Source organism: Notolepis coatsorum (genome assembly GCF_963971535.1).
Source record: "Notolepis coatsorum genome assembly, chromosome: 14".
Lineage (NCBI taxonomy): Eukaryota > Metazoa > Chordata > Actinopteri > Aulopiformes > Paralepididae > Notolepis > Notolepis coatsorum.
In genome coordinates, this window is record NC_140178.1 from 93,101,972 (window position 1) to 93,125,790 (window position 23,819).

General features: G+C 42.4%; 1 protein-coding gene across 2 annotated transcripts in view; it reads left to right on the forward strand.

The window, feature by feature from the left end:
- Positions 1 to 22,772, forward strand: part of LOC311240741 (serine/threonine-protein kinase N1-like) — a 222,827-nt gene extending 200,055 nt beyond the window's left edge. For both annotated transcript variants that reach the window (XM_084329313.1, XM_084329312.1), the window contains exons 16-22: positions 5,340 to 5,516; positions 7,009 to 7,071; positions 14,736 to 14,812; positions 15,409 to 15,551; positions 18,507 to 18,614; positions 20,077 to 20,157; positions 21,524 to 22,772. In XM_084329313.1, the coding sequence (XP_084185439.1) occupies positions 5,340 to 5,516; positions 7,009 to 7,071; positions 14,736 to 14,812; positions 15,409 to 15,551; positions 18,507 to 18,614; positions 20,077 to 20,157; positions 21,524 to 21,727 (853 nt within the window). In that variant the 3' untranslated portion in view covers positions 21,728 to 22,772. The remainder of the gene's footprint in view (positions 1 to 5,339; positions 5,517 to 7,008; positions 7,072 to 14,735; positions 14,813 to 15,408; positions 15,552 to 18,506; positions 18,615 to 20,076; positions 20,158 to 21,523) is intronic.
- The last annotated feature ends 1,047 nt before the right edge of the window (positions 22,773 to 23,819 follow it).

Sequence of the window (23,819 nt, forward strand, 5' to 3'; positions counted from 1 at the left end):
TTAGCACTGCTGCCTCACAGCAAAAAGGTCCTGGGTTCAGTGGTCAGCACTGCTGCATCACAGCAAGAAGGTCCTGGGTTCAGTGGTTAGCACTGCTGCATCACAGCAAGAAGGTCCTGGGTTCAGTGGTTAGCACTTCTGCCTCACAGCAAGAAGGTCCTGGGTTCAGTGGTTAGCACTGCTGCCTCACAGCAAAAAGGTCCTGGGTTCAGTGGTCAGCACTGCTGCCTCACAGCAAGAAGGTCCTGGGTTCACAGTGGTCAGCACTGCTGCCTCACAGCAAGAAGGTCCTGGGTTCACAGTGGTCAGCACTGCTGCATCACAGCAAGAAGGTCCTGGGTTCACAGTGGTTAGCACTGCTGCCTCACAGCAAGAAGGTCCTGGGTTCACAGTGGTCAGCACTGCTGCATCACAGCAAGAAGGTCCTGGGTTCAGTGGTTAGCACTGCTGCATCACAGCAAGAAGGTCCTGGGTTCAGTGGTCAGCACTGCTGCCTCACAGCAAGAAGGTCCTGGGTTCACAGTGGTCAGCACTGCTGCCTCACAGCAAGAAGGTCCTGGGTTCACAGTGGTCAGCACTGCTGCCTCACAGCAAGAAGGTCCTGGGTTCACAGTGGTCAGCACTGCTGCCTCACAGCAAGAAGGTCCTGGGTTCAGTGGTCAGCACTGCTGCCTCACAGCAAGAAGGTCCTGGGTTCACAGTGGTCAGCACTGCTGCCTCACAGCAAGAAGGTCCTGGGTTCACAGTGGTCAGCACTGCTGCCTCACAGCAAGAAGGTCCTGGGTTCACAGTGGTCAGCACTGCTGCATCACAGCAAGAAGGTCCTGGGTTCACAGTGGTCAGCACTGCTGCCTCACAGCAAGAAGGTCCTGGGTTCACAGTGGTTAGCACTGCTGCCTCACAGCAAGAAAGTCCTGGGTTCACAGTGGTCAGCACTGCTGCATCACAGCAAAAAGGTCCTGGGTTCAGTGGTCAGCACTGCTGCCTCACAGCAAGAAGGTCCTGGGTTCACAGTGGTCAGCACTGCTGCCTCACAGCAAGAAGGTCCTGGGTTCACAGTGGTTGGCACTGCTGCATCACGGCAAGAAGGTCCTGGGTTCGAACTAGGCATGTGCCGGTATGACATTTTGAATGTATGATAACCTTGGGCAAAAATACCCCGGTTCACGGTATTCGGTAAAAAAAATTAAGAATTCCCATTGAACAAAACGTCTTTTATTACAGTGCACAAATCTGCTTTTCTGTAAGTGTTATTTATGAATGTGTGAAGACTGTATGTATTAGACACAGAGGGAACTCTCTGACCACTTTCAAACTAAGTACAGAATAAAAAATACTTCCAAATAAACTTTCATGATTATGGATAGGCCTATGTACTTCAAACTTCAACCTTCAAATTACTTTATTTTCCTTTCGGAACTTCATTTGTGCAGTGGTTAAAATACAAACATACAGTCACAATACATAGACACTCACCACTATAAAAAAAAACACCAGCTTTGTTAAAACTACAGTAAAAACACCACTATATAAAAAACCACCAACTACATTAAAACTACAGTACTTAAAGCATGATATATTAAAATCCATGTGGAGCAGTTCTATATGTATATAAATAATAAATGTCAAAAGGGCAATACGTTTTTGTTAATGTAATGTAATCTACTTGCACAGATGCATGTTGTATAGCCTAGTACTATTCTTACTGGATTAAACATACATTTAAACAATTCATCTTTTGTGGAAGATCAACAACCACCCACAGAACTATGTGTTGGGGAACGGATAAGGGTTCCACACGGACCATATTGTTTGTTACTTTCCTGTCAGCACACTAGCTCAATGTCAACAGAGTTTTTATATAAATGTTTTTATTTTGTTTTCTTTTCCAACGTCAACAGAGTTTAACATTAATAAATGTTTAGCATCGTCTTTCGACATCAGACTCCTCAGACTCCTATCCTTCTCATGATTATGAATATGTAACGGAACGTAGGCCAATCTCGCTAACGTTAGCAACTTGATTCACCGGTATCCCGTCAAAACGTTAGCTGTAATGGATCATACATGACGTGGTGTGCTGTTAGTTATCTGAAAATAATGCTCTATACACGGGGGTAATTAACGTGAGCTAACGTTAGCCCTTCAACGAGTGGTTTGCATGGACACTGGACAGTAACGTTAGCTACATCTTCGTTAGCCTAGCTAACGTTAGCTACATATCTAGCAAGCTATAGACAAAGAACGTTTAATGTGACTGATCGTGAGCTAGAGTCAGAATATTCCACCCATAAATAGCGAATGTCACATATAAATAACCCAATGGCCATACCAACCCGTTAGTTTTGACGGGAGCTAGTTAACGTTAGCTAGTTAGCCAGCTACTGACAGTTTGTAAACCAACTGCACCACGCAGAGCGGAGCGGGGGCAGACAGGCAGATTCGCAACATACCGTCGGTGCCTACCGTCTGAACGTAATTTTAAAGGTTTTGACACCGCAACATTTTCAAACCACGGTAAACCGTGAAACCGGTTACCGGCACATGCCTAGTTCGAACCCCAGCAGGGGGCCTTTCTGTGTGGAGTTGGCATGTTCTCCCTGTGTTCGCGTTGGTTTCCTCCAGGTACTCTGGTTTCCTCCCACACCATAAAGACATGCATGGTAGGCAGGGACTACAGATGGAAACTAGCTCATTGCCTAATTCTGGTACATTTACATTGATGTGGAAACTGAAGATGTTCATTAATGTGCACTGTCCCTGGGTAAAAAATAAATACATAACTTAACTTAACTTTGATTTGACTCTGAAAAAAAATTTATTTGATGAGGGGTAAAGCTAAACTAAATGTTTGTTATTCAATAACGTAACAATCTGCCAAACTAGCAAGCAAGCGTATTGTTATAGTTAGTGAGCTACTGCAGAGAGACAACCAGGCTAATGCAAACCATAGCTCCTACATTTCAGTACTTGAAGCTGAAGTGGTCCTGTGATTCTCTATGATGTGGCCGGGAAGCGTGTATGCTTTCCCCAACGCAGTTGTGTTTCCGCGTTCCCGTTTTGCGCTCTGATTGGCCAGGTCATGTGACATGTGCGCCAATCTTGGGACAGCAAGTTCTGCGCCTATTTCCGGGTCTAACAGCCTGCAAGCTACCTGGCGTTCTATCGCCATGCTCTAAGACAAACTCTAACCTTAACCAACTTCGAAAGAGCGCCTAAGCTTAACCAGTGTAGAAACTTGCGGTCCCACGATTGGCGCACATGTCACATAACCAGAAACGCGCGGGCCAATCAGAGACGCGGAAACACAACTGCGTTGGGGAAAGCATACAGGCGGCCGGCAATCACCTCATTTCTTAGAATCCATATTAAGTTTCATCTGAGTGGATGGAAATTCAGTTCTGCTGATTTCCCTTCATTTGTTCTCCTCATTACTAATCGACCACGTTGATGCACTGCAGTGTCAGTTTTAAGACGGGCAAAGCTAAGATATATATAAAAACAGTTTCTATTTAAAAATGAACAAACTACAACACTTAAAACAAATTATACGTGAAAGTAAAATGACTGTCAAAAACGACAGTAAAAAGTACAATTACAGTAATGGGGAATAATCTCGTTAACCATTTCACTACCACACTACCAAATGGTTAACCCTTTCACTGCGACAATACAGAAGGGTATAACCCTTTCACTGCCACACGACAAAGGGTTAACCCTTCCACAACCACACCACAGAAGGTTAACCTTCTGTAGTGTGGTTAGTGAAAGGTTAACCTTCTGTAGTGTGGTTAGTGAAAGGTTAACCTTCTGTAGTGTGGTAGTGAAAGGGTTAACCTTCTGTAGTGTGGCAGTGAAAGGGTTAACCTTCTGTAGTGTGGTAGTGAAAGGGTTAACCTTCTGTAGTGTGGTAGTGAAAGGGTTAACCTTCTGTAGTGTGGCAGTGAAAGGGTTGAACCACAGCAGGTTATTCACAGAGGCAGATGACAGAGTCTTTGGTCAACGGTGGAATGTAATGAAAGCATGTGTTGGCGAGCTAACAAAGTATTTATACAGGGAGTAGACAAGACTTAGTGGAGCGTTGACCTAGATAGATAGGAATGGGGTGATTCACGTAGGTGGATAGAAAATGGGTAGAGGGGAGGTGGATACTGTGTAGAGAGTACAGCATACAAAGTGTAATTTCCCTGTCATACACAAAAAAAACTGCGTGATTACAGTAACGATAGTAAATGTAATTAGTTACTTGCCACCCTTGCTCTCATATAACATATCTAGATGAAGTAGACTGGGTATTAGTCCATATACTCATACACAATATCTAAATGAAGTAGACAAGTAATAAGTCCATATACTCATACACAATATCTAAATGAAGTAGACGAGTAATAAGTCCATATACTCATACACAATATCTAAATGAAGTAGATGGGTAATACGTCCATATACTCATACACAAATATCTAGATAAAGTAGATGGTAATAAGTCCATATACTCATACACAATATTTAGATGAAGTAGATGGTAATAAGTCCATATACTCATACACAATATTTAGATGAAGTAGATGGTAATAAGTCCATATACTCATACACAATGTCTATATGAAGTAGATGGTAATAAGTCCATATACTCATACACAATATTTAGATGAAGTAGATGGTAATAAGTCCATATACTCATACACAATGTCTATATGAAGTAGATGGTAATAAGTCCATATACTCATACACAATGTCTATATGAAGTAGATGGGTAATAAGTCCATATACTCATACACAATATTTAGATGAAGTAGATGGTAATAAGTCCATATACTCATACACAATATTTAGATGAGTTAGATAAGTCCATATACTCATACACAATATCTAGATGAAGTAGACAAGTACTGTTACAGTCCATACTCATATACACCCATACAGAAAAGGATTATAAGAAACATAGTTCTGCCTCCAACCTTCCTCTCTAATTCATATTAAAAGGTGTTGGTATGATGTACACATTGTCAACCCATTTAAATGTTGAAAAGCTTTACAGTAATACATTAACATCATTGAAATGATTACCCTCCTCATCTCTCTCACTCTCTCTCTAATTCATATAAAAAGGCCTTCTTTGGTATGATGTAATGCTGTACATATTGCCAAACCATATTTCAATTTTGAAAAGCTTTACAATAATACATTGACATCATCAATGATTATCCCCCTCCTCCTCTCTCCCTCTCTCTCTCTCTCTCACCTCCTCCTCTCTCCCTCACTCTCTCTCTCTCCTCTCTCTCTCTCACCCTCCCCCCTCTCTCTCTCTCTCTCTCTCCCCCCCTCTCTCTATCCAGTCTGATGTGTGAGAAGAGGATCTTTGAGACGGTCAACATCTCTCACCACCCGTTCCTGGTCAACCTGTTTGCATGTTTTCAGACGCCTGAACACGTGTGTTTCGTCATGGAGTACACGGCAGGGGGCGACCTCATGATGCACATTCACGCAGACGTCTTCACCGAGCCACGTGCTGTGTAAGGCCTGTGTGTGTGTGTGTGTGTGTGTGTGTGTGTGTGTGTGTGTGTGTGTGTGTGTGTGTGTGTGTGTGTGTGTGTGTGTGTGTGTGTGTGTGTGTGTGTGTGTGTGTGTGTGTGTGTGTGTGTGTGTGTGTGTGTGTGTGTGTGTGTGTGTGTGTGTGTTGGGGGGGGGGGGGGGGCTTGCTGGCTTGCTGTCAACTGATCTACCAGGACTCTTATGGTTGTTTGTCTCGGGGGCTAATTTATGAAGTGACTTGCAGTTGCATTTTCTATTTTTAATTTATAGTTAACAGGGAGGTGTAGTCTGATATTGAGTTTCCCGCAAGCTTTCCATTTTTGCACAAAATGTGTTCCCTTTTATCACTAACATTATTGTTTAACCATTTTTGGTTGAAATAAAGTTAGTTATAAGGTTGTTTAATTTGGGCGGCTAAGTGGCACAGTGGGCAAGGCGCTCGCCACTAACGCAGGAGATGCTGGGTTCGACCAGCTTGGCTGGTCGTTCATACTAATACAATTGGCAGTATTAGGGGGTGGGAAGCTGGTGGGTGGGGATCGGACGTTGTGGACAGCGACTCCTACAGGTCGGTTGGTGCGCCTGCGCAGCAGAATCAGGAAGCAACGGGGGCGGCGTGTCCCTCCCACGCAGACCCTCGCCACTGAGAGATCGCGCTGTGCAGGTGAAAAGATGTGACGCTGCCTCCTCGAGTACCGGAGGGGACACGTGATGCAAGGCTTCGTCCACATTGCAGCCGACCAGTGGGAGGCATGGCCTAACAACGTTCGAGACAGGGGAAGGTAGAATTGGACAATACGAAATTGGGGAAGGGAGAAAAATAAAAAATGGGGAGAAAAAGTAGATAAAAAAAAAGTTGTTTAATTTGTCGTTAAAAAATAACTACACTGTTGTTCAGTGCTGTCAGTCAGTCAGCAGCGCCAAAGTGAAGTGTAGTTCCTCAGTGAACGAAAACATAAACATTGTTATTTTGCTAGCTTTACGGTTAATTTTTTCATGTTGAGCTATAGATTGTGGATGAATACACACAGAAAGGTACACCATGCCAATGTTCATGCTTTATTTGTTTTAAATGAGATGATTTAGAAATGTGTCCATTGGAAATGCATTGCGATTGCAAGAGGGGTGGGCCGCGCAGGAAACAGCAATGACATAACCACTACACCTCCCTATAGTCCCCAACCCTGGTGCCTGCCTGCGTGTGTGTGTGTGTGTGTGTGTGTGTGTGTGTGTGTGTGTGTGTGTGTGTGTGTGTGTGCGCGTGTTTATGTGTGACTGTAGGTGTGATCTGTGTCTGTGAGTATAGGTGTGTGTATGTGTTAGCAAAAGGTGATTTAAAAAGTTGTACTCTTCATTCATTTTCTGTGTGCAGAAAAAACCTCATACTGTTTATATAGACCTCCGTGGTCCACTGAACCATTGTCTTTCCTGATTGTGTTCATTTTTCTGTTCGTCTCTCTCTCTATCCTACAGGTTCTACTCCGCTTGTGTGGTCTTGGGTCTGCAGTTTCTTCATGACAATAAGATTGTGTACCGGTGAGTAGATACTGTGTCTCTGTCTACCTGCTGTCCACATACACAATACTATATCCAGACGGACATATCCTCTCTTTTTACTTCTGTCCACATAGAGGCTGACATGTGAGTGGATTTTGACTCCCGCTCCTTCCCACTCCCACAGAAATAATCCCATCCCAATCCCAATGTGAGAGTTTTGAAAAAATCCCACTCACTCCCACAGAGGACTGATCTCAATCCCGTCCCAATCCCGAGCCAAACTTTTATAGAATCCCACTCCCATCCCACTCCCGTTTACCAATCCTGCTCCGTTTTTCTTCCTCAGTATAAAATATGCAGTGGGTCACATCATGTCTGTAGGGCTGTACGTTAACTTTTTTTGCACATAGCACTGGTACTACAGAAGTTGATAGTTTTGTAGCACAGGCCAAAATCTTGTAGCACAAGTATAAAACGTGTTATATTTTTAACAGTCACAAATGTGCCTATTGTTTTGTGTTATTTAGTTGCAGTCATTTTCATGCTGACAAGTTGACGTCCCACAGCCAGACACGTTACGTGTAAGGAATTATGGGATTATGGGATAACACCGGTTTCATCACGATACGATACGATATAGATTCTTTGGACAACGATATTTGCCAATATCACAAAGTCTGCCATGATACGATACGATGCAGGTGCCTGCAATCGATATGAGACGATATCATAAGCCCATTCAACACAATCACTAACATTTAGATCAACGCAAAAAAGGTAACGAAAATATAATTTGAAAGAAATAAATTTAGCTCTTCCAGACATTTAAATGAAAAACAATCTATTGTCTATGTATATGTATTATATTTGTTATGTTTAAATATCAACATTATCTGGCCATCAAAGCTCCCCCGCCCCCTCCCTTTCCTCACTGTTTTCTCTGCCTCTGACCCGGGTTAGCTTAGTTTAGTTACCGGTAGCAGCTAACTAGTTAGTTTTGGTGAGGATGCAAAGCATGTAAGATGCATTGGAAGCGTTGCAGGGAAAAACAGGCAGGGACTTATTTCCTGGTCGCAAAATGCGCACTCTAACATAACATAGCACGCTGTTGTTGTTGGGCTGCCGGAGCTGCGCTTGGGAGGAAATGCCACAGGATTTTCAAAATAAGAGTATCGATATGAACCAAACGTTGTTAGCTGCCGGAGCCATAGATATTATGGCTGGAGCTGCACTTGGGCGGAAATGAGACTTGCCACAGGATTTTCTAAATAAGAGTATCGATATGAACCGAATGCCTATCGCACGGGTGATAGTGCAGTAAATTCATTCATCGCACAGACCGATTTTTTCATAGCACGCTGTACAGCCCTGATGTCTGCCTTAGTTAAATATAAAACCACCAAACATTTACATTAGTGATGCACCAATGTATCACTCCCGTCCAAATCCTGTTGATTTTGTTGTCATAGTTCCCACTACCTTCTGCTCCCGTTGACTTTTACTCCCGGTCATACCCGATCACGGGATTCAAAGTGAAATTGACTTCCCGTGGGAATCCCGAAAATATGTCATCCTCTGGTCCACATACACTATCAGGAAGTTTTCCAAAAGAATGTAAGTGTAGCATAAACCGGCATCCCATCTACGCTTAGATTTTGAGAATCTAAGTTCCTTTATTAATCCCCTTCAGGTGCCATAGCAACAGCATTGAGGAATGGGGATGGGAGGTACAGGCAGGAGAATAATAATAATAGGATGGCAATACACTGTAGACAATGTATACTCTATTGATAATAGTATACATGGATGGCATACATAGTAATAGCACACTGTGCCAGAGTCCGTGCAGTGTTTGGTAGTTAAGAGTCAGATAGTCCTAACACTTCTCCAACCGTTAGTTCTCCAGCTATTGGCAGCGGTGTGTGTGCTTAGCTCCCTGCAACCAGCCTGTGGAACCACTTTCAAAAGCCTCACCGGCTTTTCTCCTGCCTCACTATTAGAAAACCAGCCTCCGCTTAAAAGAGAAGCTTTTCTCCTGCCTCACTATTAGAAAACCAGCCTCCGCTTAAAAGAGAAGCTTTTCTCCTGCCTCACTATTAGAAAACCAGCCTCCGCTTAAAAGAGAAGCTTTTCTGCCGCCTCACTATTAGAAAACCATATGTTGACAGTGGGCTGTGACGAGGTTAGAGCTGAAAGCCTCTAAGTTCTATGTTTTTGACTGGCGAACGAAACCTGCTGTAATGGAGAACTAATGGGACATAACCCTGTTCCAAAGGTTGAGTCTCATCCAGTGAAATACTACAGCATTTAGTTGAGTTGACATGGTCTGCCCCTGCTGTATGGCACGCGCATTCAACTATAGCATAATAATTGGCATGAGCCAAGCCAAATGGTGGAGCATTATGCCGTAAGCCAAGCCAAATGGTGGAGCATTATGCAATAAGCCAAGCCAAATGGTAGTGTTATGCAATAAGCCAAGCCAAATGGTAGTGTTATGCCGTAAGCCGTAAACCAAGCCTAATCATCAACCATTATCTGAAATAAAAATATTTAAAAATAATAATAATAATAATAATAATAATAATAATAATAATAATAATAATAATAATAATAATAATAATAATAATAATAATAATAATAATAATAATAATATAATAATAATAAATAAATATTATCTAACCCGAACTAACATTGTACATTGGAGGTGGTTGGGTGGGTGGGGGACACTGTACAACTGTACAAGCAAAACTGTACATTGGAATATTGACAAGACCCTACTTGGTCATTTACTGTACATTGGAGGGGGTTGTGTTAGGACATTTACAGGGGCCAGTTTCGAATTGCAGTCTCCCGTAGGTGTTTTTGAGAGTGTTTTTGAAAGTGGGTATTGATTCACATTCCTTTACAGCTTTGGGTAGGGCGTTCCACATTGATGTGGCATAATTGTGAAACGTGTTGAGCCGAATCTGGGTTTAACATGATTTGTGGAGCTCCCTCTGGTGTTGTGATCGTGGTATTCACTGACCTTTGGGAAGTATTTTGACATGTACATGGGTACCTTGGTCGTGTAGTGTATCTTGTAGACCAGGCCCATTGCAAGTTGCTGTACTCTGTCGTCTACTCTAAGCCATCCTAGTTTGTCAAAGTGGGCAGGGGTGAGGTGGGTTCTAGGAGTCAGGTCAAGCAGTAGTCTGACCAGTCAGATAGTTGCAAGTACATGCAATCTGACATCTGGAAAACCTGTGAAAGCCTGCTAACAGTCACAGATAAAATAGAGTATTTAGAAGGTCAATACAGAAGAAACAACCTGGTCATTGATGGCATAGCTGAGTTGCCTGGAGAAACCTGGGGAGACACGGAAGAGAAGGTGAGGAGCGTCATGGTGGACAATCTCAAGCTACAGAGGGACATTGAGATGGAGAGGGTGCACCGAACAGGGAAACCTGGGGAGGGACGCGAGAGACCAAGACCCATTGTGGTGACATTTTCAAAATACAAGGACAGATCAGCGGTTCTTCAGAGAACCAAAGAACTCAAAGGGACAAACATTTACATAAACGAGGACTACACAGACGCTGTCCGTCTGAAAAGAAAAGAACTGTTGCCCAAGATGAGAGCTGCTCGTGAGAGAGGAGAGATCGCCTTTCTGAGGTATGACAGACTGATAATCCGACCACGAAGTAGCACCCCAAAGCAGCCGAGGGACAGTTGAATGGTTCAATCAAATGTGGCCTGTCCTTTTACTTAAACTAAATGTTGATTAAACTCCCCAGAAAAGGGCTTAAAGTCGCCCACTTAAACATATGTAGTCTGAAAAATAAAGTAAATGATTTGAGTGCTATAATGTTTGAAAATGATTTACACATAATGGCAATTTCTGAAACTCATTTGGAGGAAACAATTGAGAATACTGAGGTAACTATACAAGGGTACAATATAATTAGACTGGATAGAAACAGGCACGGTGGAGGAGTAGCCATTTATATACGAGAACAAATTCCAACAAAAATAAGAAAAGATCTTAACTGGCCAGATGTGGAAGCCATCTGGATTCAGGTTCACCTGCCGCATCTCAAGCCATTACTTGTATGCTGCTGCTATAGACCACCCAATTCCGACGCTGCATATTTTGAAAAAATCTGTACAATGCTTCAAAATGTTTCGGACACTGACAGAGAAATTTATTTTGTAGGTGACCTAAACATAGACTGGCTATCTAATACCTGCTCTATGAGAAGAAAGCTTAATGACATAGCCACGGTATGCAACTTGTCCCAAATGGTAAACCTACCGACTAGAATAAACGTCAACAAATCAGGTGTATTATCCTCAACTTGTATAGATCATATTTTTACTAATTCAGCAGATAAATGTTCAAAAGTTGTTTCAGTGCCAATTGGATTCAGTGATCATAACATGATTGCTATGGCAAGAAAAGTCAAAGTCCCCAAAGCAGGTCCTAAAATCATACATAAAAGAATCTATAAACATTTCTGTGAGAATTTATTTATTCAAGACGTGCACAACATAAAGTGGGACAGTGTATTTGAGTGTATTCATACTGAAGAAGCCCTAGGAGAATTTATGAAGTTATTTTCCTCGGTCTGTGACAAGCATGTGCCCATAAAAAAACGTACTGTAAGATCTATCAAAGCACCTTGGCTAGACACTGACCTAAGGAGCAACATGAAAGAAAGAGATAGACTGAAAATAATCGCTCTAAATTCACGGAATTCAGAAGATTGGTTAGCATATCGCTCTTTAAGAAATAAAGCGACAAAATTAAATAAACTGAAAAAAAGGCTATACTACCAATCCAGAATTGAAGAAACAAAATATGATGGTAAAAAACTATGGAGTACTCTGAATCAAATCATGGGTAGAGACAAAATGGGTAAAATACCATCATTTATTGAATCAGGGGATGGTTTCATCACTAAGCCCTTGGATATTGCAAATTATTTCAATGACTATTTCACAAATAAAGTAAATACTATAAGAGACAACATGCCACCTGTAAAGGGTAACTTATCAGATTCAATTATAAAAAGTCAGATCATGAAGGACAAAGAATGTGAATTTGAATTTTTGGTCACAAATCTTTCAGAAATTGAAAAGTTATTGTCTGAATTGAAATGTGACAAACCCTCTGGTCACGACAATCTGGACAGTAGACTTGTGAAGCTATCAGCTGGAAGTATTGCTGGTCCGATATGTCATATATTCAATTTGAGTCTTAACGAAGGAATTTATCCGCAAATATGGAAGGTAGCTAAGGTCACTCCTCTACCAAAAAATAGAAAAGAATCATTCACTGGACCAAATAGTAGGCCAATCAGTATTTTACCTGTTTTAGGTATACTTATGGAAAGAATTGCATTCAAACAAATTCAAAATTATTTCTCCCTTAATAACATAAATTCTGACTTTCAACATGCTTACAAACCAGGCTATTCAACATGCACAGCACTTACACAATTGGCTGATGATTGGCTAAGAAATATTGACTGTAAATTATTAGTTGGTACAGTACTGTTAGATTTTAGCGCAGCTTTTGATCTCATTGATCATGAACTGCTGCTTACAAAACTAGCTGATTATGGTTTCAAACACTCAGCTACTAACTGGATGAAAAGTTATTTATTCATGAGACAACAATGTGTCCTGTTTAATGGAACTTTATCAAGCTTTAAAACGCTACAATGTGGCATTCCTCAAGGAAGTTGCCTTGGACCATTATTATATTCAATATTTGTAAATGATATGCCACAAAGTTTAAGAAATGCAAGCAGTTCCATTTATGCAGATGACACTACAATATATGCTTCGGCAAGCAATGCCAAAGACCTCAGCAGTCTTCTTCAAAGCGAGTTAATGCAGATTTCTGAATGGGTCACGGTAAATAAGCTGAAACTAAATGCATCCAAAACAAAATGTCTAATTATTTGTTCAAAGCATGCTCAGAGAGAGAATCACAGATTAAATATTTCTTTGCAGGGTGCAGATATTGAGCAAGTTAAGGAGGCCAGATTGCTTGGAGTTATAATAGATGAAACACTCTCTTGGTCAACTCACATTAACAATATTGTAACAAAAATGAGCAGAAGTATTTCAATTATTAGACGGAATGCCTATTTTTTAACAGACACAGCTACCAAGCAAGTCATACAATCACTAGTTTTGTCACATCTGGACTACTGTCCAGCAATCTGGTCAAATGCATCCAAACAAGATTTAAATAAAATACAGCTTACTCAAAATAGAGCTGCAAGACTTGCATTGCATAGCTCAATTAGAAACAGTGTTGAGAAAATGCACAAGGAACTGTCATGGATGAGAGTCAATGAGAGACTAGTGTGTAGTCTTATTTTGTTTATGAGAAATATTTATACTTTGCATAAACCTGTGTGCCTCTTTTTGCAGCTGGTGCTTATTAGTGATGGTCATGGCTATGGCACTAGACAAGCCTTGAAGGGTCGGTTCGCCCTGCCGAGACCCAGAACTGAAGCCTTAAAGAAAACTGTAATGTACAGGGCAATGTCCTACTGGAATAGACTTCCACAATATTTGGTTTCAATTACCAGTAAGGTGGGATTCAAGAGGAGACTACGAGTGGCTGTAATGCAGAAAGAGGTTGATTTTGGTTAGGTCTAATCTGTGTCTAATGAATGGGTTCTTGTGTTGGGTTATGTGTTGTTTTGGAATTTTGGAATGTGTTTGTCTAGTGGTTATGAGTATTAGAGTATGAGTGTATGGAATGTTGTGCTGTTTTTGAGCACATTTTAGTTTGCTCTGAGATGTCTTTGTTGTTTTATTGATATTTGTTGTTTTATTGATATTTGTTATTGTTGTCTTTGTTGTCTTTGTTGTTTTATTGATATTTGTTGTTTTATTGATATTTGTTTTTGTTCTATATTAGAAAATTTGGCATACATATTTGGTTGTATGTCTGATTTTAATTGGTTTAATGTTCTATAATTGTTTGTATATTTTATTGGTGTTTTATTGATATTTGTTTTGTTTTTATGTTGTTTATTGATTATTCTTGTTTAATTTTATATGTTTGGATCCAGACCCCAGGAAGAATAGTCGCTGCTGAGGCAGTGACTAATGGGGATCTGAAATAAAGAAAAGAAAAAAAAAAAAAAAGTTTGTTTTGAGATGTTTGTAATTTAGTTTTTAGCGCCTTTGAGGTGCTTTGGTACCATGAGGTGCACGCATAGTCGTCTCCTGATGACTTGTCGTACAGAACTTTTAAGTCCCTTTGGATAAAAGTGTCAGCTAAATGACTAAATGTAAATGTAATGGTAGAGTGTTATGCCGTAAGCCAAGCCTAATGGTGGAGTGTTATGCTGAGTCGTTGGTGTGACTTTTGGCACCAGAGAGAAAGAGGACGCATCAGTTCGTTTACACCCACATCACACAGTGATGTATAGTATACCATATTCAAAAAGATATAATCAATGTCTAATGTACCTCTGTCCACACATGGTATACTATATTCAGAAATATATATTCCAGTCAGATATATCCACTACAAAGTCCTCTTAAACATTATCTTCATCTTTAGTGTACTCATCGATTTGACACGGCTTCTACTCTCTCTCTTTCTTCCCCCTCTCTCTCTGTCTCTCTCTCTCTCCCTCTCTCTCTAACTATCTACACCCTCTCTCTCCCCATCTCTCTCTCTTTCTCTCTCTCAGGGATCTTAAGCTTGACAACCTGCTGCTAGACACGCAGGGTTTTGTGAAGATAGCAGATTTCGGTCTCTGTAAAGAAGGTGAGTGTCAATGAATTATTCATCCTGGCTGCACTCTGGGTCTGGAGGATCACTGCACATTAGAGAAGATCCACTTAACGTTATACTTGCTCTATCAAATTCCATTTATCTGGCATCTCTGTGTTTTTCTCTCTCTATCTATCTCTCTCTCTCTCTCTCTCTCTCTCTCCCTTCTGCATATCTGTGTTTCTCTGACTCACACCATCTCCCTTCTCTCTCCCTCTCTTTCTGTCTCTACCCCCTCTCTTTCTCCCTCTCTGCCCCTCTATCTCCTGTCTCTCCATCTTTCTTTATTTCTTTCTTTCTTCCTCCCTCTCTCTGCCCTCTGTCTCATCTCTCTTTCTCTCTCTACCCCCCCTCTTTCTCCCTCTCTCTGCCCCTTTGTCTCCTTTCTATCTCTATCTACCCCCTCTCTTTCTTCCTCTCTCCCTCTCTATCTCCTCTCTCTCTTTCTTTCTCCCTCCCTCCCTCTCTCTGCCCCTATTTCCGGTGTCTCTCCCTCTTTCTTTCTCTCTCCCTCCCTCTCTCTGCCCCTCTGTCTCCTGTCTCTTTCTCCGCCCCCCCCCCCTCTCCCTCCCTCCATCTCCCCTGTCCAGGCATGGGTTATGGGGACAGGACCAGTACATTCTGTGGTACCCCTGAGTTCCTGGCTCCAGAGGTGCTGACGGACACGTCGTACACCAGGGCAGTGGACTGGTGGGGTCTGGGAGTCCTGGTCTATGAGATGCTGGTGGGAGAGGTGAGGGTGCAGAGAATTACACCCTTCATCATTGTGGAATAACATCCCCATAACTATTGATTTTAATATTAAACAATTACAATTTATATGACTATGTACTAGGAATGTAAATGGACTGCATTTATATAACAGCTTTTATCCAAAGCCCTTTACAATTCATGCCGCACAGTCACCCATTCACTCACAAATTCACACACCGAGGGCGGAGGCGACCATGATGCAAGGTGCCGACCTGCTCATTGGGAGCAGTTAGGGGTTAAGTGTCTTGCCCAAGGGAGGAGCGGCCATTGACCCGGGAACCTTCTGATTACCAGACGACCGCTCTACTGTAGCTCCTGATCCACTGTCTTCCCCATGTGCCAATGTACTAGGAATGCACTGATATTAACATTTTAATGAATTTTTATGAAATTAAAATACATGTTCTGTTATGGCCATTAACTTAGTTAATATATAACAATATCGATGTGATGTGGTCTCTATAAAAGAAAAAACCTTCCTACAGTAATCCAACTTTGTACATATTGAAAGTGACAGGACATGAAAACACTGTAAATATGGAAAAGAGTGTTTTCATTTCTGTTTCTCTTGTCTGTTTCAATGCTGTTGTTCAAGTAACCGAAGAAAACATGCATGGTAAAAAAAAAAAAAAAACTGGAATGAATGAATGGAAGAACAAGGATTATAAATCATAAATGAATGGAAGTGGATACGGCCCACTAGCCTAGTGTAAAACTCCGGGGGAGAGGTGTTAGCTAGCTGGTCCTTATCCGCTCCCATTCATTTGTGCTAAGCTAGACTAGCTCGCAGCTGGATAGCTTTCTACTGAACGCACCGAGAGGAAATTGGTATCTTTCTTCCCGACTCTTGCAGTACTTTTATTGTCTTTTATACCTATTCTTATGTCTGCAATTTATGCATTGTTTTTTATTTTGACTATTTGTGTGCTGATTTTATGTTGTTATGTTCATTTTATACTAATTTTTGCCGTGTACTCTGGACTGCGGTCCATGTGTGAAGAGTACTATATAGATAGTTTTTTTTTTGATCAAATTTTTTTATTGACATTCTCACAAAACAAGACAACACATTAACCACAATCACAATACATAGAACTTCACAAGAAAATAACAAAAACAATAATAATAATGACTAACAATTATACAGACAAGAGAAAAGAAACCAGAGTTCAACCTACTAAATTAATTCCAAGGGGTACTATCTAATAAATGGTCTTTCCCAGTGTTCAGTCCCGATTCCCGGCCGTGTGACCCCATATTAATAAAACGTACATCTCCAATCCACCACAAGGACCATTTTTTGGGGGAACACGACCTGAAACCAGAGCAATGAACCTTCATGAAAAAACAAAAACCTTTAGGTGTTCCATAGACTCACAGAGACTGTGTAAAAGTGGCCAAACAGTGAAGAACTAGTTAAATAGCTGCCCCCCCCATAATATCCCCAGCTAAACTCAAGATGACAAGACAAGGGACAAGACAGACAAAAACATTTCCTCCTCCCCCTCCCAAGAGACCGCCGGACTCACCCGAACACGCACCCCAACCCCGCTCAGCCGCACACTGCGGTCTTTACCTTCTCAGCTGCTGCGAACCACAGGTCAATTCCAGCCTGCCCCACCCCAATCACCCGGGCTGTGGATATCTCAAGATAAATCACATCCAATAGAGTTAGGGACCAGTTAATCATTGTAAGCTTCTCAGGCTCCTTCCATCTCATTGCTATTAGCTTCTTCGCTGCTGTGACGCCCGCTAGGACAACCCTTTTCAGTTGTACGGACGCGGGTAGTGTCGTTATATCGTTCAGGAGTAGCGTAACAGCTGTGAATGGGATAGTTAAGCCACACAGATCTGAAAGTTTGTCCGTTATTGACCTCCAGAAGCGGGCCACTGGTGGGCAATCCCAGTACATATGCATATAAGTGCCTGTGGCCTTTTGAGAGCACAAAGTGCACCGAGAGTCGGTTATCAGTCCCATAGCAAATAGCTTCCTAGGTGTAAGATAGGTCCTATGAATATAATTAAAATTAATTTGCTGGTGATTGGGGTTGCGGGAAGATAATGCCACATTTGCCCAAACATCATCCCAGTCAAACTCGGGGTCCAACTCCGAGATATCCACACGCCAGATTGTATCCAATGATAAATTTTTATACGTGGATTGAATTAAGAGCGTATAAAAGTCGGAGACAAACCCTCTGGATGTCGTCCTGTCCACTATGAGCCTGAGGAAGGGGTGTGGGTGCAAGGCTTGAGCCCACGGTACGCCATGCGCCCTCAGTGCTGACCTTAGTTGAAGGTAAAGAAAGAAGGACTCGCCGGGGTCCTGAAACGCACGGAGGCCGTTCTTATCATAAATATCCTCCAGAGTATGCACTCCCCTCCTTTGCCATTGAGGAAGTACTATATAGATAGTTATTCATATTTATTATTGTTATATTGTAGAAATGTGTGCATTGAAATGTCTGTAAAGTCTCGACATTGAAAATGAGGGTGACCTCAATTGTATTTTCGAGAATAAATAAAGGTTGATGATGACTCTGGAAAAGACGGTAAGCGCATTTCACATAATGTTGCCGTGTGCCTTTTGAGTTATGATACCTGTCCTTCGACCGAGGTCTGGAGATGCATGGTATTATTGTGTGTGTGTGTGTGTGTGTGTGTGTGTGTGTGTGTGTGTGTGTGTGTGTGTGTGTGTGTGTGTGTGTGTGTGTGTGTGTGTGTGTGTGTGTGTGTGTGTGTGTGTGTGTGTGTGTGTGTGTGTGTGTGTGTGTGTGTGTGTGTGTGTGTGTGTGTGTGTGTGTGTGTGTGTGTGTGTGTGTGTGTGTGTGTGTGTGTGTGTGTGTGTGTGTGTGTGTGTGTGTGTGTGTGTGTGTGTGTGTGTGTGTGTGTGTGTGTGTGTGTGTGTGTGTGCGTGCGCGTGCGTGCGTGTCAGTCTCCGTTCCCAGGTGACGATGAGGAGGAGGTGTTTGACAGCATTGTGAACGATGAGGTGCGCTACCCGCGCTTCCTATCCTCTGAGGCCATCGGCATCATGAGACGGGTGAGAGACGACCCAGCGCTGGACTCAAACAGCCTCCGTTTCTGCTCAATGGAAACGGAATGCAGGCCTCATATGGACATTAACTGTAGTTAAAACTACATTATTCCTGTGTGTTTCTTTCATTCACCAATTATTAAAGAAAATACTATAGTGAATCACAATAGAAACATTGTATTTATTTGGTCAAACCACTGGAATAATATCTACAGTATTTCTGTGGTGTATAGAGACCTGTTCGCTGTATACAAACATACCGTCATCAGCAATACCAACTGAGTCACGTGACTAAGTTGCCTCGGACCTGCGCGAGCTGCTGCGCTAAAAGAATACGACGGGGCTCTATGGAGAAACCATGGGTTTCAAACGAAAACGTCTGGATGTCATTTCGCCAAATCAGCATGGCTGTGAGTGCGAGTCTTTCACCTTTTACATATCTAGCTTGGGCATGGATTGATTGTTTAGAACGCTAGCATGGCTACCAAATGTAAATAATATTGTAGTCTGCCCCGTTGTTCTGACCAGGATTACGTTCCTTTCTGCCCCGGTGATGCGCGCTGAGTCTGACGTATACAGCGAACAGGTCTATACAGTACTATTTCACTATTCCTGTGTCGGGCAATGTGGCTACATGAGTTAGAAGATGGACTCATGATTGGAAAATCACTGGTTCGAGCCCCGGTCAAGGCTGTTGTCTGAAAGTGGTGTTGTTGTCTAGCAGAGAGCACTCTGTCCTCTGGACTTGGCAGTAACAATGCCCCTGTCACAGTGATAGGGACACCTTACTCCTCTTAATTGGCTGATATCAATCCCTGTCTCCTGAGCCTTTCAGCCAGTGCGTAGTGTGATGTGTGCCTGGTGCCAGTGTATTGAGCCTCAAGGATGGGTGCTACACAGTGGTGGTGAAGGTGGTCATTTCCACCCTACATTGTAAAGCGCTTTGAGTATCTAGAAAATGCAATTTTCATTCATTAATTCATCTCTCTATAATGTGTATATATACTTGTTATTTTGTCAAATACAATACCTTTATTTATTGATTTAAATATATAGATGTGTACCTTTTAGTTCCGCAGAATAGTTAATTGCTGCTAGAGTGGTTTGTTTAATCGTTTTATAGTTGTTATTTTGTAAAACATAATTTTGTATTTAAAGATATGTGTGTGTGTGTGTGTGTGTGTGTGTGTGTTTGTGTTTGTGTGTGTGTGTATATATAAACAGTTTATATATATATATATATATTAACAAATTGTTCTAAAAAATTAATAATAATGATAATAAATAATTTGAAGTTTGGACAAATCTTTTACAACTGAGGTAGGTAGATAACATTTTTAGAGAGTAAAGTACCGAAAAAGGTACCGTTGGGTACCGGTGTCGGTTCAGATGTGAATGGTACCCAACCCTAACTACTATATATCAGCCACAGGGACTCAGTCTGTCTTTTGCTTCTGTGTGTCTTCAGCTGTTGAGGAGAAACCCTGAGAGACGCCTGGGCTCTGGAGAGAAGGACGCTGAGGACGTCAAGAAACAACCTTTCTTCAGGGTAAGAACTCTCGCTGCACCTTGTTCCTCTCGCTCTCTTCCTCTCTCCTGTTTTTATGTATGTAATGGTTAACAGCAGTTTGGACTGTTTTTTTTGTGTCATCCAAGCTCGCTTAAAATATAGAGTATAAATAAAGTACTACCATCGACCACAGGAAAAAAGGTACATAATGTATGTTGTGCTAATATATGTATGTATTGTATTGAAAATGTACCATGTGTATGTATTACAAATAAATACATATATTACATATTCAAAAGATTTTAATACATTTCCATAAAACCTTTAAGTACCCTAGCTTCATGTCTTGACCTACCTTTAATCATAGTTGGATAGTGGTGAGAGCACTCGCCTGCGACTGCAACCACCGTTTGTTCAACTCCTGGTGGCAGCATTTGATTTGGACCTTTGCTGATTCAATATAACGTACATTATGTACTTTTTTTTCCTGTGTTCGGTTAGGACTTTATTTACGTTTTCTGATGAGACCGCGTTGCGGCTGGTGGTTTGGCTTTTGAGGGTGTGTGTGTGTGTGTGTGTGTGTGTGCACGTGGGTAAAGGTGTGTGTGCACGTGGGTGAAGGTGTGTGCACGTGGGTGAAGGTGTGTAGGTTTGTGTGCACGTGGGTGAAGGTATGAATGTGTGTGTGTAGGTTTGTGCGCGCGTGGGTGAAGGTATGAATGTAGCGTAGTGAGTTGGGTTTTGATTTTAGGTGTGTAGATGTTTTTCCACTTATTTTTATACTGGTGGATTTTAAGTGAAATGTTTCATTAAAGAACATAAAAAGTCACTCTTTTTCTTCCTCTCTCTCTCTCAATTTGTATTCCGAGCACCGCAGACCCTCTCTTCTCACAGCTTCTTTTTAAAGATTCTTTTTATATATTTTATTTGGGAATACCAACAAGTATATAAACATTCAAGCTTGTAACATAAGTCAAGGATTCTTTTGGTTGCAGTCATCAACATAGTGAACGTAAATGCTTAAGGCTGCATAAGAAACTACAACAATAATCAAACAACTAGGTTATCCGTTAAAGTTACAAGTTTTCCAGCATGGTTCAGGACAGGACCCCAGATGGACAGAAATCTGTCTTTAGACCCCCTAAGTGAGTATTTAATCTTCTCTAGAAGATGAATGAATTGCATAAGATCGCTCAACCATACCGAAGCTTTTGGTGGGTGTTTTGATTTCCATTGCAGTAAGATTATCCTGCATGCAAGTAGAGTTGCAAAGGCAATTATATTTGCATGCCTTTTGAGAATCTTGGGGTCCTCTCCAACCGTTATGCCGAATATGGCTGTGAGGGAGTTAGGCTGGAGGTTGATTTCTCGCAGCTTCTTAACCCTGCTCTGTCTCTGTCCTCAGACTATGGACTGGGAGGCCCTCCTCCAGAGGAAGATCCCGCCCCCGTTCGTCCCGTCCATCGGGGGACGAGAAGACGTCAGCAACTTCGACGAGGAGTTCACCGCCGAGCGCCCCGCCCTCACGCCACCCCGTGAGCGCCGCACGCTCTCACGCAAAGACCAGGACTGCTTCAAGGACTTCGACTACATCTCTGACCTCTGCTAGGGTCAGGGGTCACTGGTTCCCCCCCTCCCCTCTCAGAAAATCTGAACGGAGCTGGAGAATTAAGACATGACTCTCTGTACTGTGAAAGAGGGACTTTCAGATGAGAGGAGAGGATCGCTCTTGTTCATTTCTCTCTCTCTCTCTCTCTCTCTCTCTCTCTCTCTCTCTCTCTCTCTCTCTCTCTCTCTCTCTCTCTCTCTCTCTCTCCTCTCTCTCTCTATGAGCTCTAACATGAAAGCACTGCCTGGGCGTGAGGGAGACCGAGGGGATAAGTGGAATCGGGGGAGGGGGGGTGGTCGGATGGCGTGTTGCAGACATATACGGAGGTCACGCATCCGCTGACCTCTGATGGATCTGCAGGGGCTTTCGGACGACGATGAGATGATGGCTGAAGATAATCCAGATTACGTAACACTCGGAAGATGCAAAGTAATGGATCCTGCTGCCTAGCAACGCCGTGAAGAGCAAAGGAACGCACTGAAATCAGCCGAGGCCCCTAAATTCACGGGGAGGGGCTGCGTTGAATGAAAACTATAGCACAAACGGGATAGAAATACAAGGTGGTCGGTCCTGATGATCCTGCTATGAACCTCTCTGTCTGTCTTTCTCTCTCTCTCTCTCTCTCTCTTTCTCTCATCCCCTCATTCCCTCCACAACTGTACTGTTTGTTTGCAGCTAACTGTCTGTTTTGCTGTGAGGTGAATTCTGACCCTGCTTAAGTCTTGAATGTAACCCAGTCTCCGTTGCACTCATGCACAACTTGTACATTGCCACTGGGAGGCGCCAGAGGAAGGACAAAAGCTGCACATGAGGGGTGGCAGGGGGAGGGGGAGGGGGGGGGGGGGAGTGGGTGCTGTGTTTGTGTCGTGTCTGACCGCAGGGCATCTCTCATTCTCCCTGTTTTACCATTGGTCGGTATGTTGGATTTTTAACCACAATCATTTTTGAATGTTAAAAACGTTTTACAAAATTGTTTTATGTGATTGATAGTTGTTGCCCCCCCCCCCCCTTCCTCCTCCTTCTTGTGTGTTACTTGTCAATCATGCTGGTGTAATGTTTGGAACTGTGACTCAGTAAAGATGTCAACCCACTGGTTTACCTTTGGTCACTTTTCTTTTTATTTTATTTTTGTAACTGATTCAGGGGCTTTGGGGTATTTTGGGGTCTTTGCTTGTTGTTGGTCAAGCTGCAATGTAGGAACTTGTTATAAATGTCACATAAAAACCTAATCCTCACCTTAACCCTTAACCCCAGTGGAGACCTCACATGCCACCCTAACCCTGTTCAGGAGCAGCACATGCCACTGCTAGTCCTGCATCCCTCTGTCGAAGTCATCTTTAATCCATTTCCAACACCTCCATCATCTTAAAACTTCATCATCTTAAAACGTCATCATCTTAAAGTCCATCTTAAATTCCATCTTAAGTCATTTTCCAACATCTCCATCTAAGGGGAAACTTTTTTCAGTATTTACCATTGTTTTATAGCAATAGGGGTTAGTATGGGTCTGTGTCTCTAACACTGGCGGACTCAGGGGGGGGGGGCAGGGGGGGCGGTCCGGGCAGGGGCGACCGCCCCCCCTGGTGCCCCCACGGTCGAAAAACGCACGCTTAAGTGCCCTTTTGAGTGAAAGAAATGAGAGGATGTGCCCTATTGGTGCCCCCACGGTTGAAAAACGCGCGCTTAAGTGCCCTTTTGAGTGAAAGAAATTAGAGGGTGTGCCCTATTGGTGCCCCCACGGTTGAAAAATGCGAGCTAAAGTGCCCTTTTGAGTGGCGAAAAATTAGAAGGTGTGCCCTATTGGTGCTCTTCCAATGGTCTAAACTTGACCATGTGCCCCACGGTTAAATAATATCACGCAAAAGTGCCCTTTTGAGTGAAAGAAATGAGAGGACGTGCCCTATTGGTGCCCCCACGGTTGAAAAACGCGCGCAAGCTGCTTGTCTCACAGAGCCATAGTTTGGATTATAACTGAGAATCTGGTGCTAACATGGTCAATAATGCTTATTTTGGACAGAAAAATATGTCTTAAACATTTAAATTGACCAACCATAGACCGTTTTTATTCCAATCAAGGCAAGAAGGCTAGTGG